The following is a 21,314-nucleotide window of genomic DNA, read 5'->3' as shown; positions in this document are numbered from 1 at the left end:
CAAGCAGCAAAACAGGCAACTGCAGAAAGACATTGTAGGAGACTTTACTGGCGTCTTTTGTCTTCTGAGTGGAAAGATGCCCAAGTTACCCTAAGTCAGTGTAGAGGAGACCTGATCCAGATCTTCTTGATGTTGTATTATGGGGGAAAATTGCTTTTCTTTGCATCATACCTGCAGCACCCTTTATTTTATACATAGTAAGATTTTTCAGCAGGGCTTTTTTTGGTTGGTTGGTTGGGGTTTTTTTGGGGGGGAGGGGGGGTGGTTGTTGGTAATTTTTTTTGTCGGGTTTTTTGTTTTGGTTTGTTTTTGTTTTTGGGGGGTTTTTTTGCAAAGCCTAAACAGGAAGCTTGACTTAGGCAAAACACTAACCAACAGACATGCAGTAGATACCTAGATAAGATTAAAGCTGTTCATTCATCTGTCACAGGCTGGTTATGCAATGGGGCAAGGACTGAGGAAATTCTGTAGCTGTAAGAGCTATAAGAATTTTGTTTGGATTACCTCATAGTGGTGTCCAACTCAAGACTGAATGTGAAAAATGAGGACTGATAAACAGGATTAACAGTATAATCACTCTTACATAATCCCTGTTGTTTTGTTGTTGGTTTTTTTTGGGTAAGATGCATCATGTCCTTCCTGTTCAGTGACATTAGTAAATTTGGAAACATAATTGGTTTATGTTACTGTCCTACAATACAGCCATATTTGGGTGACCTAAATTCTACCTAGTTCTCCACTCTTGGAATTTATTAGCTAGTTCTAGACTGTGTTTCTTCCTGTTGAACTGCTTACACGTATGGCTTGTAATCAAGGTAGACTAAAGGACTTGAGTTTGCCCAGGGTTCTTAAGCTCTTGCAGTAATTCCTAATACAGCTTGAGAACTAATGGGAGCTTTAAAATACAGAAATACATTATTTTATAATAAAGTTATGTAATAATTCTATATCCAGACTTTGTAATGCTTTACAACATAATCATCCATTTTTCTATTTGATGTTTGAAATAAGTATTGTTAAAACTGAGTTGATTTTTTTAAATGTGCAAAAAATAATATGCTTTATAGGCTGAAACCGGAAACACTTGAAGATGATCTTGATAAATATGCTGCAAGTGCCATGAAAATGAAGAAGGAAAAGGTTGATCTCAAAGAATTTTCAGCCTACTTGGAATTTCCAGTTTCTCAGACCTTAGAATGTATGTTTGCCCTTTTTGATGAGGTAAGACACAACATTAAGTTTAAAAGCTTAACTACCATAACTAAGTTTTTGTAAATTCCACTTTAGCCTATTTCTATTTTAATTGAATTCCCTGAGGTCTGATTTCTGAGCATTTCACCTTAAAATTTGCTTACTGCACTTCCTTTTAAGCGTGGTAAAGGTGCCTATCATCAGCTAAATAAAGCATTCCCTCAGAACTTAAAAGGAATATCAGCTGGACAAAAACTTTTTTCTAGATGCAAAATAAGAAGAGGAAGAGAGGCAGGATCAGGCTAGATCTCTGCTGCTGCTGCTCATTGCAGCTGAATGCAGTGTCTGTTAGCTGATATTTCATTTACCTTGTAAATAAATGACTTGTTCTTCTAGGAGCCTGAAATCTGAAGGATCTTGGCAAATGAGCCAGTTTTTTATTCCTCTGGCAATCAGTCAGAATGGGGAAATGACAATTATCTTTGGATGAGGTGCTGTCTGGACCAGGGGGTGGATGTGTCCACAGTGTTCTCTCTTAGAGCAGATGTCATGTATTCAGGGCTTAAATTAGGGTGCGTTGTCCTCTGGTTCTCTGGTTTTAATTTCAGCCCAGTGATTCAGATCATTTAATGGAAAAATCTTAAATATGCAAGTGAAGGGTGACAGTAGCAGCACTGTCTTCCAAGAATATTTAAACTGTGACTTTTGACTGAGACTGAAAAGAATCTGCAGAGGTTTCACCCAGGTTCTTGTCCTTTTGTGATTTCATTTCAGTGAGGCTTTTTTTTTTTTTTGGTGTCATGGCACATGTAACAATCTCTCTGAATATTCTGCATTTTTAGCAACTGTTAGTTATTTATTAAAATTCTCAGACAAACTGCACTATTTTGAGAGGAGATTTTCCTTCGCAGAAGGAAGATGGTGTAATTGACATTCGGGAATTTGTCATTGCTCTGTCAGTTGTCTGTAAGCCATCCAAAACTCTGGAAACAATTCAGTTGGCATTTCAGGTAAGCTGCATTTTCTTGATCTATGTAGTTTACTTATTTTTAGAATTTATTAATACTGGCATTAGACTCAATAGAAGTTTCCACGCGTCCTTTTAATACTTAATTATATTTTGAAACAATATTAATGGAAAGTTAGATTAAGAATTCATGTTAACAGGGAATACATTCCAACTGTAAGTTGTGTAAAATTATGGAAGCTTGCTGTTTGAAATTGTTCTTTGTATAACTCTGGTAGAATCCTTTTTAGCAAATTAAGTCTCAAACCTTAAGTCCTTTGTATTAATGCCTCTAAACAAACAGTCTGTTGAGTTGTACTTACTGTCTTAGAATATTTCAGTCATATCTAATTTTTCAAGTTAATAAAGTATTTTTTAAATTTCCTGCATGTTAATAGAGATTATTTTTTATCTCCTTTTTTTCTTCTTGTTAGAATTTTCTTCCCTCTTAGTCTTACCATGTATGTGTGGTGGTCCTGCAGTCTTTGTCCAGACTTGATGCTTCCCAGAAGTGCTCCTGATCTTGCTCTAGCCTCAGTGGTTTGTTGTAGCATCACCATAGATTGTTAATGCAAGCTTTTTGGGAAAGTGACAGCAGCAATGCTTAACCAATGGATTTCTAACATCTTGATTTATTACTTTTCAATTGATTTCTTTAATATTCCTGTTTCAACATGTGAACTCTGCTGCATCCTGCATCATCTTTTCCCTTTGCCTTGAATTCACATGGTCTTCAATGTTACTGAAACTGAGAAGTGCTAAGTCTTGATGCTGTCTTCACTAGTGATTGCATGGAGCTCAGAGAATTCAGTTGCATGGTGCTACATTGCAGCCTTATTTTCTGTGTAGTTGTATTCAGGTTCTTCAGCATGACGACTTTAACCACGTTTTGCTGAAGAAATGAGGCTCCTGTGAATGCTTAGTGTTCACATGTGTCATTCTTACCCTTCGACCAGAATCCAATACATTTGGCAAAAGAGGAAGGAGCAAAAATATTTAGTTGCTAGAAATACTGTGGGAAATCTGCCATTAGTAGCTGCTGTTATTTATTGCTGCCTCTGAGGGAAATGCAGAAAGGTCTGTCCTGTCTCAGTCCGACTATTTCAGCTATTGAAGGACCTAGCTAGTTGATGACTTTGCTGTCCTCTGCCATGTACTACTTCTTTCTGGAAAAGTGCAACATTTCACATAGCTATTAGTTTTCAAAGTATTTAGTATGTGACTGAAGAACTTGAAAAGTAGTATCATTATATGGAGTTGATACAAAACTGGGGGGAGTAGGAGATACGTGTGAAGGAAATGTTTATTCTGGACAAGAGAAGACTGAGAGGGCATCTCATTAACGCCTCATACCTCAAAGGTGGGTGTCAGGACAATGGTGCCAAACTGTTTTCAGTGGTGCCCAATGACAGAATGAGGAGCAGTGACCATAAACTAAATTACAAGAAGTTCCACCTCAAGATGAACTTATGCTGAGGGTGGCAGAGCACTGGAACAGGCTTCCCAGGGAGGTTGCAGAGTCTCCCTTTCTGGAGACATTCCAAACACACCTGGGTGCACTCCTGTGTACCCTGCTCTAGGTGTACTCTTGTGTACCCCTTGGCAGGGGTTTGGACTAAGAGCAGCACTCTCGTTTAAGTGCTACACCTTTCCTTCCAAACTGCTAAAGAAACTAAAGGCTCTTGTAAGTCTTGCCAATACGTTGTTTATACTGACCACCCAATATTACCTGACTACTTGTTCTGTGAAAATGTAGCAGGTTTTGTTAAAGAAATGTCTTGTTCTTTGCCGTATTCCTGTGAAACAGTTTGCAGGTTTGGTGCCAGGGAGCAAAAAGCAAGATTCCTGATTTGAGCATATGTTTTCTTCCATGGAACTTCAATGTTTTTATTCTGCTGAGGGGTGCTGTCTCGTGGCAACAGCTTCTGCTTGCGTGAAAAATACATACTTTTGCCTGTTTTGTTCAATCTCATCAGTTCCCACCTTCTCAGCGATGTAGAGAAATTAAAAGCAAGTTTTCAAAACAGCACTTTTTATACATTTTACATTTTTTAAACGTTTTCAGTGTTGCTTTGCTTGAAAAGGAGGCAGAAATATTTCAGAACCTCTTTTCTCACTTTGTACAGGCAAACTGAGTTATTTTAACGAAGCTTAATGAGACTGTCTTTGGTACAGATGTTTTGAAGTATTCAGGTCCATTTCTCTGGGTAAAACACTGTACTGTATGCAAAGATGGAATGAGACTATGAGCAGTTATTCTTAGTTATCAATCTGTCAGTAATAAAGCTAGCTCTTTCTGTGAGGCAACTCTTTAGGATGTAAGATTTTGCAAATTATTGTTTTCTAGAATACTTGTGGAAAATTATATGCCCGTCACTGGTGTATGGGTTAGGATTCTCCTGATTAATACTATTTAGATACAGGTGTTTTATGCAAACTGGCTTTTGGATTTTGGTCAAAGAAATCTTGAGTTTTACACATGACCAAGTGGAAATGGTATCTGATTTAGGTTGACCTAAATATATCTCCGAATATCACAGACTGTCTTGGAGTTTAGTCACATAGCTCAATGGACTGAATATTATTCTCAGTTACGTTTGCAAAACAGGTTAATGTTTGACAGTGTTGTCACTGAATATCACAGTAATTCCAGTGGCTAGGCATGTAAATGTAGGACTTTTTTCTGATTATAGCAAGCTTTACTTTCTAAAAATACACAGGTGAACTGATGATGATACTTTTTATCCAGACAAATCTGAAATCTGTAATATATCACATCAGTCTGAGAATGACTAGAATTTCTAATACCAAATTTATTTTGCTTTACTTCAATGTAGTGCTGTTTACAGGAGTTGGCATTCAGCTTTGTAATGATTTATGTTGCTGATTTGATTCATAGCTGTACCAGTCAGAAGGTGGAACTGTAACAGAAGAGGATTTAGCTTGTATTCTGAAGACTGCCATGGGTGTGTCACAAATTGATGTTACACATCTTTTTAGAGCTGTAGATGAAGAAGAAAAAGGAAAGATTACATATGGTAAGTATTCTGACTGCATCTGAACTGTCACAAAATGTCAGTTGCCTGCACTCATGTTGACAACCAAAGCAGTTCCATTTTTATTAAACTTTGCTTTTTCTAGTTGGTTTGGTGACTTCAGTACTGATACCAACACTGTAAACAAAGTAAATTTACATTTAAAAAACGAGTTTCACCTTTGGTATCAAATGGCATGTTTTCAGTTTTCCTTTCCACATCAAGTCACACAATGCAAGGATTAGCTCCTTCAGCATATTTTGTTCTGTGACTTCCATGTATGTGAATGCGTGATTTTAAAGAAAGCTGCTTTAGCTCTGTCTTGTTTTGTCTCTTGTGTCTGGGTGCAGGAAATGAGGGGCTAGCCAGGCTGCCTATTCTGTAGTCTGTAATGTAGGTGGAGTGGAGGTTAAAAAGTTGCATTTGAAAAACTGAGACTTAGGTGAATAGATTCTGCTGGGAGTCAGAGTACTTATGTTACTTCAGGTTCTTTTTTTAATGCAGTAAGGTTCCACATTTAGTCGTATCATTTGAGTATGAATTGAGTTGTTGGTAGCCAGCATATTAAGTATCTCCACTAGAGAACATACCCTGTTCTAATTTTCCCTCAGGATAATCACTATATATTTAATTGGTGAAAATATTGCAAAATAATACATCAGTGTTAGTAAATCGTAGTTCCTACACTAGTAATTCCTCTGTTTTAATCATACAATATGTATGTAAAGATTCAAATACACAAATATTTTAGAGTTACTGAGGTCAATATCATTGCCACTGTCCTTTGCTTTTTTCCTGACTGTCTTCTTGCTTCCTGCTATACTACCCCTTTCCTTTCTGTGCCTCTCATCTGTCACATCTCAGCGTTTCCACATCCATCCGGCCCATTGCTTTTTTCCTGCCTTTCACTGTTGCTCCTCCAACTCATAATATGCAGTGACTCAACTCTTCCCCCACCACTCCCAATCAGCAGCTTCAAAAATACCAGCACATATCTTAAGCTGGTAAGCATAGCAGAATTTTAATTTTGGCACATTTCATTGTTTGAGAATAGCTGAATTTGTAGTCATGTCCAAGTGAACTCAGACCAAGTCATGAGAGTTACCAAAGAATTCATATTTTAATATTCATCTTTAATAGTTGCATTTGATCTCCACTTTTTCCCTAAGTGGTCATCATATGTTCCCATCACAAGAAAATCTGGACCATCAAGCCACAGCAGTAGCCACTGGTTGCTTGGCTCTCATTTTCGCTATTTTATATCTTGTAGTCAAGAACATTTTTTGGTGATGCAACACAAAGTAGGTGGTAGGATGGTGTTTACACAATTTCTTTGAAACTTTTCTTAGTGCTTTTTCTGAGAGAAGTGCTCATTTTATAATAGCAACATGTCATTTTAACAAATCTGAAAATTTAATAGTAGAAGTAAATATCCAAGTTACTAGAGTTAGAAGTTGCAAATAAATTTCTGGTATTGCATTTCTGTCTTGAAAGTTCCTGCCATAAATATTCAACCTCTTGTCTTTTCTGAGAATATGTGGAACTTCACACTTGCTCAATTTATTGCACTTAGTTACTGGAAAAGAGAGATGAAAAAAATTGCAGACCACCTGGTTCTGAAGATACTGTCCAGACAAGTTCTGAGAAATCAAAACATTGTCAGTAGACCTCAGCTGTGTGTATCCAAAGTAACATCAGTTCCACCAGATACAATCCCCTTTCTAGGATGTTGCAATTTAAAGCAGGAATATTGAGTCTTACTTGTAAGAACAAAAGACAAAATACCTAAAGTATCAAACCTTAATTCCTGCACACATGGCAGAGTCCTTGAAGCCACAGTTGTCATCCCAAAGGAAGAGCTCAGGTTACAGGTAAACAGAATAATCAAGAGCAAAATCAAGATTGTGTAACTGGATTGGTAATTGTGAATCTGATTTATTGGAAATCTGTATTTTTGTTGCATGGTTTGCCAAAGATCTATGTATCAGTTCTCTTAAGCAGTGTGCAGTTGACTTAGTTGTCCTGATGTACTTTGATTGCAAAGCATATCCTTTTAGTCTAATATAGATAGAGGCAAGATTTATCAGTCTTAAGATATGACTCTGGAGAGTTTGAATAGGTTCTCTAGGTGGCCATGTCAAATTCTAGGAAACTCTCCATCAGCTCTTGATAGACAATTCAGTCTGTGAAAGTGTTCTGAAGACTGCCTGGCTTGCTGTAGCCAGGACAAAAAGAGAATTGGCCATATTCAGAGTATCTGAATGGGTGAAGAATCAGGAAAGAAATAGTTATTTGCTTAAAATAATTCCTGTGGTTAATATAGAATTACCCTATTATTTAGCTTAGTGGAAACAAAAACTAGGGAAGATTAATGAACACAGAGCTTCCAGGAGGAGCATCAGGTAGTTAGGAGGGTTTTTCAAGGGTAGGGGAAAAATCTCTTGAAGTAGTACATATGCTTATGTGAAGATGTAGGCATGAGTCTTAACTCCACTTTGGGTTCTTTCTTTGTGTCTCTTGGTTTTTAGAGGAGGTGGGAAGTCACCTTTTTCCCCAAGTTAATGACTCAGGTAATCTTTTCCTTCAGTCTAACACTTCACAGTTGCATTCAGTTTGAACTCCAAGATGAGACCTGTGATTAGAAGTAATGCTGATATAGCTGGTTCTTTCTACATCACCTTGTTTCATGTTTCCAATGAATAAAAAGCAAATGGGATTCCAAGCACTTTTCATGGCACTCTGCTGAGTACAAATTCAATAAATATTCCTTAATACTTTCAGGACTTTTTTTAGCGGGACCCAAAATGTCAGCTTACTGAGATCTATCCAAAAGGTTACTCTGTTTAATTTGGTTTCCCCTTTCCTCATGAAGACTTTATCATTTATAGGATCCATCAACCTGTTGTACAGAGTTTTTCAACATAGATGGTAACGTTGGTTTTCATGACTTGAAGTTCAACTTTTGTTGAAGTTACAGGTCGAGAATGCTCTAGAACTGTATAAACTGTGGATAAAGGATACCCACATTTTTGTGAGTGGAAGGATAAAATTATGTTTATTGTTTTCTCCTGGCCTATTCTTTTGCAACAGTTCAGAGGCAGGGTTGCTCTACAACTTCAGTGCCCCTGTGAGCCATATGGCATTCCCTTGTCCTTTGCAGTATTGAAAAATTATGTCATCTCAGAGTGGCAGGGAGGGAAAGCTGCAGTGTTTCCCTTCTTCCATACCTGCCCAGTTGTAGGAGGCACTCTCGAAAGGCTTTTTCAGGTGTCATCTGCTCTTCTCTATGGGGAATTCGCATCATATGATCACGAGGTCTTCTGGGATAGCTCAGTGAATTTGAGTGGGAGGTGTGTGATACACTGTAGGTGCCTGAATTAGTGAAAACATTCTCATCCAGATTTTTCTAGTGTCAGTTTACATTATAAGAATAGCTTCTTGTTGCTTGGATTCTGTACAGTATCTTGTGTTCAAATCCTGTCTAAATAAAGTCATATGGGCAAATTGAGACAAAGTTTCAGTGTCTGATTTTCAACACAAAATGTTACTTCTTGATGTTAAGGCTTCCCCACTCCCCCAAGAATTAATCTGGCTTTTCTTGTTATCCTGCTGTTATCCAGCATTAAAATCAGGAGTTTTTTCCTGTGTTATAAATTATCTCCTTGATATTATTCTCTAAAATATTGAGACTTTTAAAGTGCTGAAATCTTGAAAGCAGAAGGCAGCAATGACAGTTGGATTTAGGTTGAAGCAAACTGAGTGCAAAGCATTAAAGGGCATGTTTGCAAAAGAGTTTCAAGAATTTAAGAAATTACTCTTGATATTCAGGGATCTTCAGCTGTAGGGCTTCTGTACTTCTGTGATGAACAGTGAAATCCTATGTCAGGGCATGTAGTGCTCACCATACATTTTAATGCAAATCTGAGCCTGTTTACCCCTTCATACAGCTGAGCTCTGGCCTGAAGTGTTTTCAGAGGGCTTAGATAACTCTTTGCAATATCTCAGCTCTGCGGATGTGGTAAACTTATGCTGAGAAGCTATAACAAGCACTGGGGATAGCATTATGTTAACTGCTGCTATTTTTCTCCAAAGAATCATGTGATTATATATGTGTAAGTATTCAAATTTAGCATCCTTCTGTTTCAAAGAGCTGATTCTGTGCAACCATTTTTTTTTAGATGACTTCTACACGTTTGCTGTGTTGCACCCACACTTTGCAGAAGAATATCTCTATGCTGATCAGATGGGAGCTGAGAGCGGCTTGGAGCGGCGTTCTGCTCCGAATGGTATCTGTACTGACTTCAGCCCTGACAGCATTGAAGATCAAAGGAAGCCCTTGCAGAAGAAACTGAATTAACACTACAACTGTTACCTTCCTCTCCTGGTGAGAGGGATTTTTCTTGGGATTTTCATAAGTCACTCCAATTATACAGCAAATACCAGTTTTGTGTGTGAAAGTTCTACCTGAATACCATCTTTAAATCATATGTGCTATATTTAACATGCTCCAGGTTACTTTGGGAAAGGTAGGGGATTTTTTGGGGTTTGGGGTTTTTTCTTTTGGTTTTGTTTTGTTTTGTTTTTTGTTTTTTTTGGAAAGGTCTTTGAAAGGCAAAAATGTGAATGTGCTTCATTATTAATGTTCATATTTAAAAGGAAGCGGCACAACTTATTTATATTCCATTGGCTAGTTCCATGTACAAAGTGTCGCACAAACTGTGCATGTATAAAGAAACTGTAGCTACTATGGTGTAAAGTGCACTTTGGTGATTAGTGTTTTCCCTAGTTATGGGAATGTTTATTTGGGGCCAAACTTTGCTGTCCATATCTGAATAGTCAGGCTTGTTGATTTCGGTGGGATTATTCTCTTGACCAAGGCAAGCATACTTTGGCCCTTTGTTTTGGTTTCAGTGAACAGTTTGGAAACAGTAATACAAACACTTGCTAAGGATTACTTTTTATTTTTATTGCTGAACGGCAAAGTTATTTCTCTTTCCATGGTAGAATGAAAAGGAAAGGCTTCTTATCCCTCACCCCAACACTTTTCTACTGTAATCTTCCGGATGCAATTAAACATTAATTATTTCCAAACTGACATGCCACATACTGTTTGAAAATACATAACTGAACTCTTTGTGCTTTTCTCTTATAACCAATTCAAATCATGTCCACACAACACTTTATGGGAGATGTTTACAGAGCTATATTTGATTTAGATTTATCAAGTCACAAGTTTCTTTTGTACCAAGCTTGTACAGATAACATAGCATGGAATATATCATGAAAACTTCAGTGTATCAGCACAAGTTGGAAAAGGTTGCAGTCACTTCAGAGGCCAAGCCAACAACAAGTTGCAGACCATCATGAAGAAGTGCTAGTTAAATGTCTGTAGCAACACTACACGTACTTCATAGAACAGTTAGAATAGTTTAGAACTGTTAAAAAAAGCTCGTCACACTTAGTAATACTTATGGTTTCTTTTGTAAGGCCAGATGCCTTAACTGCTACTGGAGGTCTCAGAAAAAAATCTAGATGATTATAAAGCCACAGAGATTCATTGATTAGGAAATGTGACAAAAGCCTCAAAGAGTAGGGAAGAGGACTCTGTCACAGAATAACTGTGATGGCAGCTCTGCTTCCAAACAAAAAAAAAAATTTGAGTAATTTCTGACTAGTTTTGTAGGATTTTGTGCATGGAAAACAATTGGGATTTCAGTCTTCCACAAAGGAATTTAAAACTAGATTTGAAAGGGAAGAATTTTAGCAAAGGACATCTGTTTGTACCAAATGCTTTTATAACCATTTTTAAATAGCAAAGAGGTGTTTTAAAGCTCATTAAGGTATTGAATGTGTCCTTAGAAATCCCGAACTATATGTGGCAGGTCTCTAAACTGGATCTGGCTTTAATAAAGAGGGTAGAAGGAAAAAATGTAAGAAAATATGCTTTTTAGGGGTATGTGGAGGTAATAATTACATTTTTAGTTTATCTAGGTAACAAAAGCCAAGCTCACAGAGCAGCAGCAGACTGGCTGGCAAGATTTGAATTTAAATTGATCATGAAAAATAGGAGAAATTTATTAAAATAATAAGGAATATAAGAGACTACACTTAAGTCGGAATAGTCAGATGCACAGAGCGGGGAGTGAGTATTACTGTGCTGTATCTTGAGGCAGGGATGGCACAGAGTATGTCAAACTGAGCACTGTTAACTCTTTGCTGCATAAAAGATCCTCGTGATGGAGGGATGCATCAGCATGTGGCCTCTGAGAAGCAGGGTGGTATTTCTGTGTTAGTAAGATGTGATAAGGTCTTATCTGAGGTACCTGTTCATAGTGGGGCACCTGAGAGAGATGGGGTGTAACTGAATGAAGTCTGGGGAACAGAAAATACTCAAAAAGATCAATAGTATCCTTTAATCCAAAGAAGATGATACTGAAGGAAGATGTGAACAGTCTTTAAATATGGAAAAAAGTTGCTGTAGAGAAAATAAGAGCACTCTTCACAAGGATGGTAGATGCTGAGTGTTAATTGAAAAGGCAAGTTTAGCATTAGGAAAAGTCTCTTACAGTACACCTTGCTGAGCCAAGGAGAAGGGTTATTTCAGGTGCAGTGAACAGCCTGCCTTCCTTCACTGGAGTTTTTAAAAACAGAAGACAGACCTCTCCAATAGAGACACTTGATTTTGTTGATCATGCCCCAGGATTACAGGGAGATATCCCTGAGGTCTGTTCTGTTTTCTGTAATGATACAGTGTGTAATGGAAGGCAGGCATAGTCTGAACATACTCTTATCTCTACAAGACAATGGCACGTGGCTCAAGATGGCTATATAAAATAGTTATCTGTTTCTTTGGATGTGAGCTTGGGAATTTGAGAATTTCAGAATGCAGGGAGGGAGAGTTCCCCAACACATGCCTGAAAAGAAGAAACAGGTAAGCTTAGAATCCTGTGGACAACTCTGAAGTGAGATGCTCCAAAGGAAGAGATACATTGACCACGTCTGTGAAAGGGCAAAGAAAGCTCATTGAAGCTGGCTTAATATGATTGTGTCTAATTTTCATGTGTGGTGTGAGTAACTTGGGGGGGGGGGTCTGTCTTATAAAAGCCCATAGGTTCATTGACTTATTTTTTATTTTTATTTGTGAGGTGTTTTGTAATTGTGGTGAGTGTAATAGCTGTACTTGTGTGCACCTAAGATGCACAGAGTGCATTGAAGGGTTTGCAGCCTCCTCCAGTGTGGTGAGGAGGTGCTGAAAGTCCTGTGTACCAGTGAGCTCAGTCCAGAGCTGCTGCTGCAGAAGGCTGGTGACCAACACAAGTCACAAGCAAGTACTCTTGGTGGATTAAAACCCATTTAAAAATTCGTGGATTAAATCATTTTAAAAAATAGCATAAGACAAAACAACAAATTCTTGAAGGAAATGTGATTTTCCCTCTTTTGAGAAATTACTGAATGAATTAAAGACATAATAGGAGGAGTGATTGGATGAAGGATCAGCCTGCGTGGAAACACTGTTAGATCACACATCATGTCATGAAAGTTGAGATTAATTAATATAATTAATTTTAGCATTTGTAGTATATAATGTTAGACTGCCTTATAGCGAGAGAGAAGGCACGTTACCACAGGGTGGTGAACTCGGGCTCCTGAGGGCTGAGGCCTGGAACACATCGCATGACTGGAGCAATACTCATTTAAACTCATCCATCAAACCCCAACTGCAGAAGTGTTTCAGTAGTTCCCAATGAGAAGCCTTTTTAGAGGCATCTGACTGTAGAGCAGCTGGGTTGTGACAGTCAAGTTTCAGTGACTTGATGCAAAGTCAGAGTAGAAGTCAAAACTTCCTTCCCTCTTCACCAAACAATGACATGTAAATGCTTTCAATTAAAATATTACTGATTTTATAGGTATATTGTTATATTTTAACAGGTAGTATCAACACCCCCTAAATTTATAAGGAGACATATGCAGAAATTACTTTGGTTCTTTGCAAGTATTGAACTTAAATTATCCTTACACAAAAAATGCTGGGGTGTGAAGGCATTTGACATTTCTGATGAGCATTTTTGTACTCTTATGTAACGCTGCTATCCCTTGCCAGAAGAGTTCTTGCATCAACCTGAATTTTTACATATTGTATGAGATACCCAGCATAAGAGAAGCAGTCTTGGCTGGGTATCTTTTCTCATATGTCTAAACAAGTATTTAATGTTACCCAGAAAACCACAAAATCAAAAATATCTGAAGTTTTGAGGGGTTGATTTGTGGGGTTTTTTTGTTGCTTCATTTACATTTTTTCAAACATAATGAAACCCCACTAAAACCAAACAAATGCTTAGTAGGTTAAAAGCGTGTTTAAACCACTGTCTCTAGAACGGCATGGTAAGTGTTATCACAGATTTTTTGGGGACTCTGTTGCTGTAGCAGATAAATTTAAAATGCTTCATAGGAAATTTATAAGCTTTATGGAGAAACTAGGCTGTACACTTAGATTTATATTAATTAATTGCACTATATGTTTTGATGCATTTATTGTTGCTAGAATGATCTAGGTGTGATAAATAACAACGAGACCTGTATGTGTTTGGTAATCCCATTTTCAAGGTATAAATCCTTAGGTCACAGGGGTTAAAAAGGACACGTGTGCAGTGGGGAAGTGATGCAACCTCTTTAGTGACACAGCTGCCAGAAGTGTCACACAGAGCGCTTTATTAATATCTTCATGCAAGCTGAATACCTTTGTTAGCTAATTAAAGCACTGGGGTGGTTAGAGTATTTTTGTATTCATAAAATGCAGTAAACATTTTCCTGGAAAAGTCATTATTGCACTTCAACATCTGATAAATTCTTAAAGCAGGTATGGTTTTATTTATTTATGAGTTCCCTGATAAGTTTTGTATTTGGTATTGCCATTAAATTATTCTTCCTACTTTTATATTACCACGTGGTTTCTGATATAAACTGTTTTAGTCACTGTCTGCTCCTTCAAAAATAGCATTCTCATTAAAGGACAAATAAAAAAGAATAAATTAAAAAACCTGCCCTGGCTTAAAAAATGCTAATTGCAGAACTCTAGTAGCACATGCTGTAGATCCTGTGATCTCAGAAAAAGAAAACCTGTAAGCACAGCTTTGTATGTGTTACAGGACTAGACTAGGTTAGAGAAAAACCAAAATTCTTATTAAAAGTTCTGACCAACTAAGTTCAATTTTTCTTTAGGTCAGAGTGTGGGTCATAAGACTTTCTGAAATGTTGCATTTTACTTAATGTGAAGCCTCTGTTTTTTTCTCTAGCAAAGCTTTCATGAATGCTCTAGAAACAGGAAATGACAAATATGCTGGCCAAGAGTTCTACATCAGCAAAATTCAAATCTGGCTCCTGAAGCTATATCGAGGCACAGAAGTTCCCTGTGAACCAGACACTTCAAAGAGTTTGCTACTTTTTAGGTATCTGAATTTCAGCTGATTAGGAAAGCTTAAATTAACAAATTATTCTGAATAGATCATTACCTAAAAAAAGGAAGAATACAAAACAGAAAGTAAGAGTTATCATCAGTGCCATTGATTATTAATTACTAATTAATGAAATTATTAACTAATCAGTCCAGAAAAACTGCAAGACATATGTTTCACATATGAGGCAGAAAGGCAGACGTGTTCATTCAGGTAATTTTGCTATCCTGACTAGGTAGAATTTGAGCCAGGTGGTCTTTACTCAGAAGGCAATTTCTTGAAGGTACTGCAGCATCTTGAAGATCCTGCAACATCCCAGTGATGTCTTGGTCACCGGCAATGTAGGCAGTGAGATTTCATCTTCTCACCCTGCCTTTTTTCATTGAATTATAGAGAAAAGTATTCAAACCACAGCAGGAACCTTACAAGATCTTACAGGTAAAAACCCTCTAGCACCACCTCAGAGGCACAAAGGTGATCATTCTGTGGAATAGTTATGGTGGTGAACTGGGCTTACGATGCTGGTCAACACCTTGTGGTCAAACTATGTGTAAATGGTAATACTGAGGTAAAACTACTGAGAGCACACAGTAGCAAATGGCATTCCTTAGATATGTTTGGATTTGGGTCTGTATGTATTTCCTGCATCTCATAGTGCTCAAGTCAAAAAGTTTCTCTAGGAAGCATTTCAGGTTTCATTCAAGATAATGACTTTGACTTCATCAAGTGGAAGAGTGATTTGTTTTGCAGAAAGCAGCTTCTTTTTCCCCAGATGGTGTGATGTGCTTTATCATGTGTAATGTGATTAAACTGAAGGGCCTGATACCAAGAGAGCAGAGGCTTATAAAATAGAGTTTGTATTTCTGTGAGATATGCTAAGACATTTCTACACAGTGGTTGACACTGCCTAGGTTGTCTTGCAAGTTCATTATGCAAAATTTTTTTTACTAGTTGTGTAGTGGCAGTGGCTGTTTATTCCACTTTCTTTAGCCGGGTAGCAGAGCAGAGTACTCCTTTGCAGGTCAATTTTGGGGTATAGATGTATTTGCAGTTTTCAAATGATCACTGTCTGGGAACAGAAACAGTAGGATCCCTTAGCACTGATTGCACCTCAGTAATTTATTCCTGTTATGTAACTTAGCTCTTTGGGGTATTTTTTATGAACACAGTTAGGATGCTTTATTCTGAGCCAAGTTGCACAGAGCCATATGAACATCAGAGCTCACTTGAGACAGCTTGGGGATCTTAAAAAAGGTGCTGTGTGATAATCTGTTGGTAGTGTTACATTTCAGTTTTTTCACTTTGACCAAAAGTGTCAGAAGCAAGAGAAAAAAGTCATGACTTCTGTAATACTCTATTTTTATACTGTCAATGGGGTGTTATTTAAGAGTGCCAGTTCTGAGCCAAAGTCAGCTGAAGAAAAATCAGGCTGAACGTCTGATCCCGAACCAGCAAGTAGAAAATCCCATCCATGCCCAGCATGGCAGCTTTCACTCTGCAGCTGGCCTCTTCCCACAGTAAAGAAGGATCTTTTCTGCCTCTTGGGCTGGTGAATTCGGTTTACTGTATCCATAGTTCTTGCTTGTGCTGTCTGTTCTTTGTAGGCTTGTAGCAGCCAGAGGGAGACCCTGCTGCCTCTTAAACTGAAGTGACATTCACGGACTTTTCTTCCTGCGCTGGGAGCAGCAGATGGATATTAGAGTCGTGTTCTGGTAATGCTACCCAAAACTAAAAGTCCATCTACTATTTTAGCTCATGCCTGCCATCAGGCACAGAACTCCTTTTTTTATTCATACACTTCAACCATTGCAGGTGTGTCCAGGTGACAGCAGGTCTGAAAGAGCTTATGAGATTCTGCTTGTTCTTGTGAGCAACAAGAAATTAAATTTAGAGGTATTAGAAGTTTACAGCGAAACCTTAAATTGGATTGACTCCTGACTTACTACATATATTTATATATCTCACTTTCAGTGTGAGCCTGTTCACTTCCATGTTCAAAATGCAGGATCTATAAATGTGATTGCAAACAAAGTCTCCTCATGGATACTGAAGAAAGCTGACGCTCAGACACTTTTCATCCTACCATGGTACTGGAAATGAAATTCATCTGACAATAGGTTGTTTCTAAGTCTATGAATGTATATGGGGAAAACCCAAATACATGTCTTTTATTCACTATCCAGCATGAAGACAATTTTGTATTTTAAATGCTAAAGAAATAAACTTTGAAAGATCTTTTATGGCCTAAGTATATATTTTTTTGTCCTATGTTTTCTTTTATAATGAACTTCAAGCAAAATATTTCTTATATTTCAAAAAGGACATTTAGGTTAGCCAGTGCTGTATTTTCCAGACAACAGAAGCAATTTTAAAGTAAACATCTAAAAATGAAATTGTATTTTTAAATATGTGACTTGGAATTCCTTTAAGTTAAACATGTCTCCTTAGCAACTGTATATACTTAGACATAAAGCAAATCCATTGCAGCTGCTTGTCTCTGTAGTTGTTTGTGTTTGGTGATTTGTTTATATTGCTTTTTCAGATTGCTGTAAGGGTATTAAGAGTCCATGTAAATCAGCAATGTTAGAAATAGAAGAAGTAAATTTCTTTAGAAATTATAGAATTTGTTTCCTGGAAGAGGACCAAGAGTCAGCATCAGCTAACCTTGTACTATGTACTATACTACTTAAATGTTGCGGCGTTGTGCTGAAAGTATTTGACATCTTTAAAATGGGACCACTTTCTAAACCTTTTTGTAATTCCCAGCATCTCTCCAGGTGTGAGACATTTCTAATTTGATCACAGGTACTAGTTCATCTTTTTTTGAAAAATAAAATTGAATAATCAAAAAGCTGAGAAATAACTCAGGAAAAAAAAAAAAAGATTTGACCTCTGTTGTTGAACTTGCATTGAGGATATAATTTTTATATTTTGGGGGAAAAAAAAAGATCTCTATGGTTTTGAAAACACTTGAAACTTAAAATGCTAAACCGAAAATGTTAACACTGAAATGATCAACATTTTGGAATTTTCATGTACTGCTACTGAATCCAACTTAGGCACTGCCATGAAAAGGATGCTTTTAGCTGGAAACCTGTGTTGACAGAGCAGAAAGCTGTTTTGTAGGGAGTCACTTGTGAGGTATCACGTGGCTGTTCCATCAGTGGTACAACTTCTGTTGCTGACTTAGAGGCTGTTCAAACAGACCTGGTGTGTTTAAATTTAGAAAAGGTTTTTATTGTAAGAGGCCTTGGATGTGCAGTGTAAATCTGTAATAATATATAATGCTACTGGATAATAATGATCTAAATGCATATTTTCTGCTGTAAATTTCCCTCATGTGGCTCCAATGATATGTGTACATAGATTATTACCTTTGCACTGAACCGACTATACTTCATAAAATGAAGAGCAAAAACAAGTATTGTACTAAAGATGACCATACCTTGTGGCTCCAATTGTGGAAATACTTTTGCAGAATGAAAGGTATAGCTTCAGTGTTATAAATTTGATTTTTATATTTTTTATTAACATGCATGGAAGACTAAGGATAATATTTTTTAAAAATGGACTTTGCTTTTGTACATTTTTTCAATGTTTAAAACTATATGATTTAACATTACCTCTGAATGCCAGTGATCAGTAAACTTTTAAAGGAAATACCTCAATTTGAGCATTCTTCTCTTGTTACTTGTCTGATAGGTTAAAGTGGACTACAGGGTGTGATGAAGTGAGCATATGATGTAGGTGCTTAAACTGTGCTATAGTAGGCACACGGTGATTCACTGAAAGGGACCTAAATGATACACTACAAGTGTTGAGTGCAGTTACACAATCGTGGCTCATTCTGCCCAACTGGACATTTTCCTCATGAATGGCTTGTAAATTAAATTTTCAGCGTGAAGCCAAATTAAAAAATGAAACAAAAAATACTTGGTTTCCTCTGGATTTCTTTTCAATTTTTTTAACAACCGGGTTTACAATAAGGGAAAGGATACTAACAAAAATTGTGAAATATGTTTAGGCATATATGTTGTTGTGTGTTCTCTGTGTCAGTGTGTGTAGAAAAACAGTGTATGTTTACCTGACACCTGGGAGGATGAAATACAGGGGTTTAAAGGGGGAAGGAGGGGTGGGGAAAAAAAAGAAAAAACAATATCCCTCTGAATTAGCTCTGGCTACCTTTTTTTTTAATCCAGGAAACAGGCAAGAAGGGATACAACACTCCAGACACGTATATACCTAAAAAATTGATAACAGAGGGTGGAAAAAATGCATCCTCTGAGGTCCAGTGAGTGTAAGCTAAACCACTAATATGAACAGTATAAAAATGAAAGTGAAACACTGGGGAAGCTCACCAGAGAAATGGCAGACATTCAGGATGATATGAAGATTTCAAGGCAAGGCTTACGAGTGTTTTATGTAATGTTATCCTCTAATTTCAAGTGATGGAGTTGTTGTGGTTAACCTCAGCTGGCAACTAAGTATCACGCATCTGATTGAAGAGGAGAACTGGGGAAAAAAAGGAAAAAGCTGAGGATTGAGATTAGAACAATTTAATAGTTGAAGTAAAATAATAATGAAAAAGGTGACAAGGAAGAGAGGACTAAAACCCAAGAGAAACAAGTTATGCACAACATAACGATTTACCACCCTCTGACCACTGCCCAGTCCCTCACTGAGCAGTGATCTGCCCCTCCCAGCAACTCCCCCCAGTTTTTATCCTGGGCATGACATTCTGTGGTAAAGAATATCCCTCTGGACAGTTCTGGTCAGCTGCCCTGGACATGCTCCCTTCCAGCTTGTTGTGCACCTCCTCACTGGCAGAGCATGGAATTCATCCCACAAATGGGTTTGCTTTTGCCTGAGGCAGGAGTAACCCAGATTGCTTTCCCTAGAATATTTTTTACATGCATTACAGTAACTTTATCACCTTCCACATGAAAGTACATAAAAATTTTGATTGGGTAGGGCCAGCCAAATTGGCAGATCCCTAGTCTTGATTAACCACGTGATTAACCAATTCAAAATTTTCAAAAGGTGTCTCCTCCATGGATTGGTTCTCCAAGGAGAAAAGGTAAAAGGCATAATTATTAATAGCTTTCCACAGATGGCTCCCAAAGTCCAGAGTTGACAGCAGTGCTGAGTACAAACACCAGGTAAGTTCCATGGCCAGCCATTCCATCATATCATAAGCCAGAGTTGCAAAGTACAACCAAATTATAACATTGGCTCTGTCCCCATGGGTGATAAACAGCAACAGGGAACACATACTGCAAGTAAGGTGAAACATAATGCAACTTTAAGAAAAAGCACACCAGCTCTCAGAGCAAATAAATCAACACTGTGACCAGTAACTATGAAACTAATATAATATAATGAATACTTGTATTTGTTCTTATGTGTTCTAGTCAGATTTGTCATTATTGCTGGGCCCCATATCGGGTGCCAAAAAGAAGTACTGTAGGTAAACCCTAACCAGTAACTTAGTACCATCCCAGTGCGATGGGGACGAGAATCAGATAAAGGGAAAACCTGTGAATTGTGATAAGTGAAGTTGTTTCTTATTATTATTATAAAGAAAACTGATACAAGAAAAAGAGAGAGAGGAATAAACTCAAGAAACACAATTGATGCATGATGAAGTTGCTCACCACATGCTGACATGCCAGACCCTGTTTCTGAGCAGGGATCAGCCCCTCCCAGTGACTCCCCCAGTTTATATACTGGCATGACATTCTGTGGTATGGAATATCCCTTTGGACAGTTTGGGTCAGCTGTCCCAGCTATGCTACCTCCCAGCAACTCCTCACTGGCAGACCACAAAACACTGAAAGTCCTTGACTTGCAGTAAACACTGCTGAGCAACAACCAAACCATCAGTGTGCTACCATCAGTCTTGTGCTAAACCCAAAACACAGCTGTGTACCAGCTACTAGGAAAAAAATTAACTATCCCAGGTGAAACCAGGACAGGTCTGAATGGCCTTCACCCTCCCAAGTGTCTGTTTTCTCTCATCTGTGTTGCAAGGAAACTCCTGGTTGTGCCACTTCACCGAGCTGCTGGGGCACTGAGCTGTAACTCGTGCTTGTGCCTCTTCTGCCCCTGCCTGCATACCTTCTGCCCAAGCCTCTCAGCTGAGGGGTACTTGAGGTAAGCACTCACATCATCACTTTCTTCTGGTTGACCCACACAAGCAGACATGCAAGGACCACAAGGAATGCTTTTTTTCAGTCCAAGCACAGGGCTAGGAAGAGCCTGCCCAGCTCCCTTGAGGGACAATGTTTGAGGCTCAGGCCTAAAGAGCAGTGTGCTGATGGTAATAATGGTGATAATGATAGTAATGATGGTAATCACAGAGTCACTCAGAATCCACTCGGCTGGAACAGGCCTCTGAGACCATCGAGTCCAAGCTATGCCATCAGCCAGACCATGGCACGAAGTGCCGGGTCCAGTCTTTCCTTAAACACCGCGCAGAGATCCATCATCCAACTCCTTCTCCCTGGGCAGCCCGTTCCAACATCTAATCACCTTTTTTCTGTGAGGAAAGTCCTCCTGAAGGAGAACCTAAACTCCCACGTGCAGCTTCAGGCTTAGTCCCCTCATCCTGGGAGCAGCGGCTACACTCTC

The 21,314-nt window shown here is 38.1% G+C and overlaps 1 protein-coding gene across 2 annotated transcripts in view; it reads left to right on the top strand.

The window, feature by feature from the left end:
- LOC116996729 (lysophosphatidylcholine acyltransferase 1-like) overlaps positions 1–18,616 on the top strand; it is a 65,692-nt gene extending 47,076 nt beyond the window's left edge. The window contains exons 11-15 of one of the 2 annotated variants that reach the window (XM_033060694.2): positions 1,068–1,221; positions 2,103–2,201; positions 5,097–5,235; positions 9,411–9,616; positions 16,289–18,616. In XM_033060694.2, coding sequence (XP_032916585.1) covers positions 1,068–1,221; positions 2,103–2,201; positions 5,097–5,235; positions 9,411–9,589 — 571 coding nt within the window. In that variant the 3' untranslated portion in view covers positions 9,590–9,616; positions 16,289–18,616. Of the gene's footprint in view, positions 1–1,067; positions 1,222–2,102; positions 2,202–5,096; positions 5,236–9,410 lie in introns of both variants that reach the window. The other variant, XM_033060686.1, reaches the window with a different exon arrangement.
- Positions 18,617–21,314: the final 2,698 nt, after the last annotated feature.

Source organism: Catharus ustulatus, chromosome 1 (genome assembly GCF_009819885.2).
Source record: "Catharus ustulatus isolate bCatUst1 chromosome 1, bCatUst1.pri.v2, whole genome shotgun sequence".
Taxonomy (NCBI): Eukaryota; Metazoa; Chordata; class Aves; order Passeriformes; family Turdidae; genus Catharus; species Catharus ustulatus.
The sequence above is the reverse complement of the archived record's forward strand: the minus strand, read 5'-3'. Positions and strand labels throughout refer to the sequence as shown.